We start from the raw sequence: 7443 nt of genomic DNA, 5'->3' as shown, positions 1-7443 counted from the left end.
ATACAATCTATCCATAACTCCAACGTGAACGGAAAAATCATTCTATTTCAACAAACTGAGTTAGAACATCAGACGATTTTGACATTAAAATACCGCTTAAGTTGGAATTTTGGAACATTCCAGTGGCTAAAACATACCAAAAACATCATCAAGTACCAAAAGTCTACCATACACTCAAAGCACTAAAATTCCAGTTCAACAACCTTAAAAAATTTGCACTGCACCTTATGGGACATATTCTACTTAACAAGAAAGCATCACAATAGATACAATCAGTTAATGTGACATCCAATAGCAGATAATGTGGCAAGGCAAAAATTTGCACTGCAATCTATGGGACATATTCTACTTAACAAGAAAGCATCACAATAGGATACAATCAGTTAATGTGACATCCACAGCAGATAATGCAAGGCAAATCTCTACCTTGGCAACAATGGTATGAAATTTAATTCAGAAGGATCCGATAACCTTACAAATGTCTAGGAAGCAAAATCAAGAAATAAGACTGCTAAAGCTAAAGAACGGAAAATATTCAAGCATATAGTATAATATAAGCTCATTCATCCAAGCACAGGTACTAGACAAATAACTTCAACGTGAATCGGAAAAGTTATTTCATTTCAAACTAAACCAGAATTTTGACAGTAAATTACCACTTAGTTGTGGCTAAAACATACAAAGGTCCACATTATTATCTCAAAACACTAAAATTCCAATTCGAAGTAACAAATTTTGCATTTTCACCTTATGGGATATCCTAAGACGTTCAAGTGCACAACCATACCTTGAAGCTCCTTTGAAAGAATAACCTGACAACCAAGCAGAATGCTTATTTAAAAACCCCAGCTCTAGAATTCCTTTTCAAAACATACTTCTATCATAAGAAGCTTCTCAAACCATTCCTGAGCAATATGAACCTCACATTCAGCTGAACAAGCATCAATATCTTCAAGCCTATGTGAATCCGGGTCAATTAAACTGTTATTAGTTAGGGCTTGGTAGTGTTACCCGACAGTCCTATAACCACTAGGTCACATTTCTAAGCATCTAGTATAAATAAGCCTATCCATCCAAGCACCGATACTCAACAAATAATCCTGACATGAAACGGGGATTATTAGTTTCAAACAAACCGAGTCGTGAACTTCAGACAATTTTGAGGATTAAATGTCACTTGGTCAACAAATTAACTGGTGGCTAAAACATAGCAAAAACATCATTAAGCAACAAAAGTTCTCACCCTCAGACTCATGTGACTATTTTAATGTTACCTTTTTTTTAATAATGATTTGAGTATTAATTTTTTTGTAAAAGGTGTTTAAATTCTTTTAATTTATTCAAAAAAAAAAATTGTGTTAACAAAATGCTGAAGTGCACGTATATCCATTCCGAGATCACTATTTAGGCCACACCTTCGGTGCGCTGCTTCTAACATGTGGTTTCTGAAGTTCAAGCAAAAACAAGATTCTTTAATTTCAAGCAAAATGGCTGAACAATAACTGTCTGGAAACATCAAGAAGAGCATATGACAACCAATATCACGAAATGGATGAAAAGGGAATCTCAAGAAATGGAGAAGCATTAACATAAACAAGTGGTACATTATACTAAAAAGTGCAAAGTATCACAAGCTTTTACATCAGAATAAAAGCTACAAGGCTACTATTTCCACTAGTAGAAGCATAAGGGTTAACACTAACTGCTAAAAGGATCTTTGCAAAAGTCGCTGATTAGTGCAGGTAAGTAGCCTGATAGTGGTAACCATTTCCAAAGAAGTTACATGACTCAGGAGGAGGGAAGGTTGTAGGTAGTACTACAGTCGGGACGTGGCAAGCCGTGGTCCAAAAGCATACGGTCGGTCATATATGTACTGCGGATACCTATCAGTCATCTCTACGCATATAGTTTTTGTCAGCGGCAACATTAGTGAAGTTAGTGACTCGAGATCATTGCCTACGCACTGGCAATGAGGTCTCTTGGGTTGAGGTTTGGCAACTTCAGTCAGCTCTTTCTTGTCTGCCTTTCTTTCTCCAGGCTGGAGAACTTTTCTGAGAGGATCCAGGTATTGCCCTCAAGTTTATGGTCTTCAATGCACTTAATCATAGCCTTCAGCGCAGTGAGCTGTTTCTCGGTGACATCATTCTGGAATAAAGAAGATACTTGATTGTTAAATAGTAAATAAGACTTGCTTTCAAAACAAATTCTCATTAAAGATGTGGTCTTAGTTTTAGTTTTGACTCTCGACACGGAGTGTAAGAAATAAAGAAGACTTTGAAGTAAACTAAAGATGTGTATGTACCCTCAGGTCGTGTTTGAATCTTATGATTCGAATATGTTATTTAGGATGTTAGGGTTGCAAGAGTTAAACTAAATATAGAAAAGTGACATTCTTTTAAAACAGACTGTAAAGGAAAGTGAAAAATTGAACAAAGAGAGAATAATAAAGAGCATCGATCAGAGCAGCACTTGTCTCCCAACCCAAGGGAACTAGAGAAGAGGGATTCTTGCATACAGATCATGATATGACAGCGAACACTTACAAAGAGCAACGTGAAATGGGGTGAATTTCAAAATTATAACCAGGTACAGAGTACAAACCTGTGCATTGTAGTGATGCATTTCAGATTTAACAGGTGAACATACTTTGCTTCAGTTTCCATTGAAGTAGATTTTAGTAGTGAAACAGGTGAAAACTTGTCAGTCAGCTCAAAAGGCAAAGCTGTGATTAACAGCATCTATCATTATTAACCAACACGTCAATAACACCTGTAGAAATGCAAAATCATAAAGCAAACAAATGTTTAAGAAGCTGAAGCATATGAAATAACCTGGCCAGGAGATAATTGCCTTCATGCAACTGATAAACTTAGTCTATCATCTATCATGACACTATGCTAGTTCCCCCTTTGTTTGGACATTTTTAACTGACCATTGTTTGCAATTTCTTGAGTACTTTGCACTTGACCTCTTTTGTTTTCAGAAGGCTTTCCTCATTTTCCTTTCCTGGGGTGGGACAAGGCACTGTGTAAATAGTTGATTATCATCGATGTTTTTTCTTGTTTCCGAACAATTATCATTCATGAGAGAGTGGACTACCTTCCGTTTATACAATATGTCCAAAAAGGAGGAGTAATTCGGGTCTAACTTCCTTGAAAAAAATGTTTCGAGTGAAACATCAAGCTACAAAGATCCATCAATTTCTGCAGTGGCAGCTATGATTTTAAACAGAATAACTTTCCATGTTAATTGTATTGATGAGATCTTGCAGTAATCTTCGTCACATCTACTGAATGCTCGCAGATTCCTAATAATTCTCTCAGCAGCAGCTGGGGAAAGCTGTTTTCTACGCACATAAACTACGTACCTCTCCCTGTACTTGTTTCCCAAGAATACAGCACATAGGTTGTAGTGTTGACATGTAAATATGTCGTATCTTTAGCTTTTTACACAGAGCAGTATTTCCTGTCATCTACTGGATATGGTCTACGTGTCCAGGTTGGCTCATATGCTTCAGATTCTTAAACATTTGTTTGCTTTATGATTTTGCATTTCTACAGGTGTTATTGACGTGTTGGTTAATAATGGAAGGCATATAGATGCTGTTAATCTAGCTTTTGCCTTTGAGCTGACTGACAAGTTTTCACCTGTTTCACTACTAAAATCCTACTTGAATGAAGCAAGCAAAGTATGTTCACCTGTTAAATCTGGAAATGCATCACCTAATGCACAGGTTTGTACTCTGTACCTGGTTATATTTTGAAATTCACCCCATTTTCCGCATTGCTCTTTGTAAGTGTTCGCTGTCATATCATGATCTGTATGCAAGAATCCCTTTCTTCTCTAGTTCCCTTGGGTTGGGAGACAAGTGCTGCTCAGTTGATGCTCTTCTATTAATTACTCTCTTTGTTTCAATTTTTTTTTTTCACTTTCCTTTTTAGTTTGTTTAAAAAAGAATGCCACTTTCTATATTTAGTTTAACTCTTTAACCCTTAGCATCCTAAATGGCATATTCAAGATCATAAGATTCAAAGAGCATTTTGGTACATTACACACATCTTTAGTTTACTTCAAAAGTTTTCTTTATTTTCTTACACTCCGTGTCGAGTCAAAACTAAAAACTAAGACCACATCTTTAATGAGAATTTATTTTTGAAAGCAAGTCTTATTTACGTACCAACAATCAAGTATCTTCTTTATTCCAGAATGATGTCACCGAGAAGCAGCTCACTGCGCTGAAGGCTGTGATTAAGTGCATTGAAGACCATAAACTTGAGGGGCAATACCCTGTGGATCCTCTCCAGAAAAAGGTTCTCCAGCTGGAGAAAGAAAAGGCAGACAAGAAAAGAGCGACTGAAGTTGCCAAACCTCAACCCAAGAGACCTCGTGCCAATTGCGTAGGCAATGGATCTCGAGTCACTAACTTCACTAATGTTGCCGCTGACAAAAACTTCTATGCTAGTAGAATGACTGATAGGTATCCGCAGTACATATATGACCGACCGTATGCTTACCCCGGACCCACTGACACCCACGTCCCGACGTTTCTTGGTACTGCCTACAACCTTCCTCCTCCTGGTCATGGCAACTTCTTTGGAAATGGTTACCACTATCAGGCTACTTACCTGCACTAATCGCTTGACTTTGCTAAAGATCCTTTTAGCAGTTAGTGTTAACCCTTATGCTTTAACTACTAGTACTGATAGTAGCCTTGTTAACTTTTATTCTGATGTAAAAGCTGATACTTTGCACTTTTAGTATAATGTACCAGTTGTTTATGTTAATGCTTCTCCATTTCTTGAGATTCCTTTTGCATCCATTTCGTGATATTGGTTGTCATATGCTCTTCTTGATGTTTCAAGACAGTTATTGTTCAGCCATTTTTGCTTGAAATTAAGGAATCTTGTTTTTGCTTGAACTTCAGAAACCACATGTTAGAAGTTGTACGCACCGAAGGTGTGGCCTAAATGGTGATCTCGGAATGGATATACGTGCACTTCAGCAATTTTGTAAACACAATTTTTTTTTTGAATAAATTAAAAAGAATTTAAACACCTTTTACAAAAAATTAATACTCAAATCATTATTAAAAAAAAGGTAACAGTGGAAAATAGTCACATGAGTCTGAGGGGTGAGAACTTTTGTTACTTAATGATGTTTTTGCTATGTTTTAGCCACTGGAATGTTCCCAATTCGAACTAAGTGGTATTTAATCTCAAAATTGTCTGAAGTTCACGACTCGGTTTGTTTGAAACTAATGATCCCTGTTTCATGTTGAAGTTATTTGTTTAGTATCGGTGCTTGGATGAATGAGCTTATTTATACTAGATGCTTAGAAATGTGACCTAGTGGTTATAGGACTGTCGGGTAACACTACTTAAAGCCCTAACTAATAACGGTTTAATTGACCCGGATTCACATAGGCTTGAAGATATTGATGCTTGTTCAGCTGAATGTGAGGTTCATATTGCTCAGGAATGGTTTGAGAAGCTTCTTATGATGAGAAGTATGTTTTGAAAAGGAATTCTAGAGCTAGGGTTTTAAATAAGCATTCTAAGCTTGGTTGTCAGGTTATTCTTTCAAAGGAGCTTCAAGGTATGGTTGTATTACTTCCCGAACCTAAGCCTTGGGATATCCCATAAGGTGAAAATGCAAAATTTGTTACTTCGAATTGGAATTTTAGTGTTTTGAGATAATAATGTGGACCTTTGTATGTTTTAGCCACAACTAAGTGGTAATTTACTGTCAAAATTTTCTGAAGTTCACAACTCGGTTTGTTTGAAATGAATGCTTTTCCGATTCACGTTGAAGTTATTTGTCTAGTACCTGTGCTTGGATGAATGAGCTTATATTATACTATATGCTTGAATATTTTAAAGTTTGTAGCTTTATGAGGATGTGTTGCTGATTTTTGCTTCCTAGACATTTATTGGGTTATATCGGATCCTTCTGAATTAAATTTCATACACCATTGTTGCCAAAGGTAAAGAGATTTGCCTTGCCACATTATCTGCTATTGGATGTCACATTAACTGATTGTATCCTATTGTGATGCTTTCTTGTTAAGTAGAATATGTCCCATAAGGTGCAGTGCAAATTTTTTTGCCTTGCCACATTATCTGCTATTGGATGTCACATTAACTGATTGTATCCTATTGTGATGCTTTCTTGTTAAGTAGAATATGTCCCATAAGGTGCAGTGCAAATTTTTTAAGGTTGTTGAACTGGAATTTTAGTGCTTTGAGATAATAATATTTGGAGCTTTTGGTACTTGATGATGTTTTTGGTATGTTTTAGCCACTGGAATGTTCCAAAATTCCAACTTAAGCGGTATTTTAATGTCAAAATCGTCTGATGTTCACAACTCAGTTTGTTGAAATGAATGATTTTTCCGTTTCACGTTGGAGTTATGGATGAGATTGTATCTTCGAAATGCTTGAAGGTTTTAGAGTTTATATCTTTTATGATGATGTATTGCTAAAATATCTGAGCTTTTTTTAATCAAAATTCATACACCATTGTTGCCAAGGTCTCGAGAGAGAGTCAGCATGCCACAATATCTGTAACGGGATGTCACATTAACTGATTGTATTCTATTGTGATGCTATCTTGTTAAGTTGTAAAGTATGTCCTACACCTTATGAGACAACAAATACATTACCTAGCAAATATGTCTATCATGCATTTGGACAGTAGATGTTCTAAAACAAAATCTTGTGAAGGACTGTATAGATGGGGTTTACTTGAGCAAGATCAAATACAGATTTAGCATTAATTTTTGGGAGGTCAGGACTTAAGGGGTGGAGACAGTTTCAGATAGAGAGTTGTTACAAGTAGGTCTTTAGAAATGTGACTTTAGTGTTCCTTTGACACTCTTGTAAATCATATGATGTCCAGAACGTCACAGATTATGTAGGTTACAGGGCCAACAAATGACCCGTATAGTGCTGCTACTGAGCCAATGAGTAACCTATCTGGTCCAGACCATGACCAGTCAATCCTTAAGACCAATTTAAGAAACTCACGTGAGTAACCAAGTAACGTGTAATCTACTGAAGTAACATCAGAATTGGTTAGGACTTAGGAGCATTGGTAAGTTTCACCCTGTCACTTTTTCTTACATACTTATCCTTTTCGCAGGTTATGAGCATTGTCATGCTTCAGCTTTTGATGTTTGTTTCCACCAACATTAGGCTTCTTGATACCCTAAACACATCTTGTGCCAGCATGATGTTTTCAGTTATGTTCCTAGCTTTAACAAAACCTGACTGGTTGATGGAGATCAAATCTGGAAGTATACGTACTAGTCTTAGATATATAAGTTTGAGATATCTTAATTGATTGTGAAGTTACTTAAGCTTGTAGGCCTAAACTCAGACATGGTCCTGGCCACTGGATTTTTCAAATACCAAACTAAACCAATACAAGCCTTTTTAAATTTAT

The 7443-nt window shown here is 36.4% G+C and overlaps 1 protein-coding gene and 1 pseudogene across 1 annotated transcript; both read left to right on the top strand.

The window, feature by feature from the left end:
- Positions 1-3544: 3544 nt before the first annotated feature.
- LOC132050529 (FRIGIDA-like protein 3) lies at positions 3545-4802 on the top strand (the record flags this gene model as incomplete). The annotated part of the gene is made up of 2 exons (XM_059441798.1): positions 3545-3733; positions 4206-4802. Coding segments are annotated over 2 exons (618 nt in total), but the record flags the coding sequence as incomplete, so codon positions are not given.
- Positions 4803-4981: 179 nt separating this feature from the next.
- On the top strand, positions 4982-5810 carry LOC132049031 (uncharacterized; annotated as a pseudogene).
- Positions 5811-7443: the final 1633 nt, after the last annotated feature.

Source organism: Lycium ferocissimum, chromosome 3, assembly GCF_029784015.1.
Source record: "Lycium ferocissimum isolate CSIRO_LF1 chromosome 3, AGI_CSIRO_Lferr_CH_V1, whole genome shotgun sequence".
NCBI lineage: Eukaryota > Viridiplantae > Streptophyta > Magnoliopsida > Solanales > Solanaceae > Lycium > Lycium ferocissimum.
The sequence above is the reverse complement of the archived record's forward strand: the minus strand, read 5'-3'. Positions and strand labels throughout refer to the sequence as shown.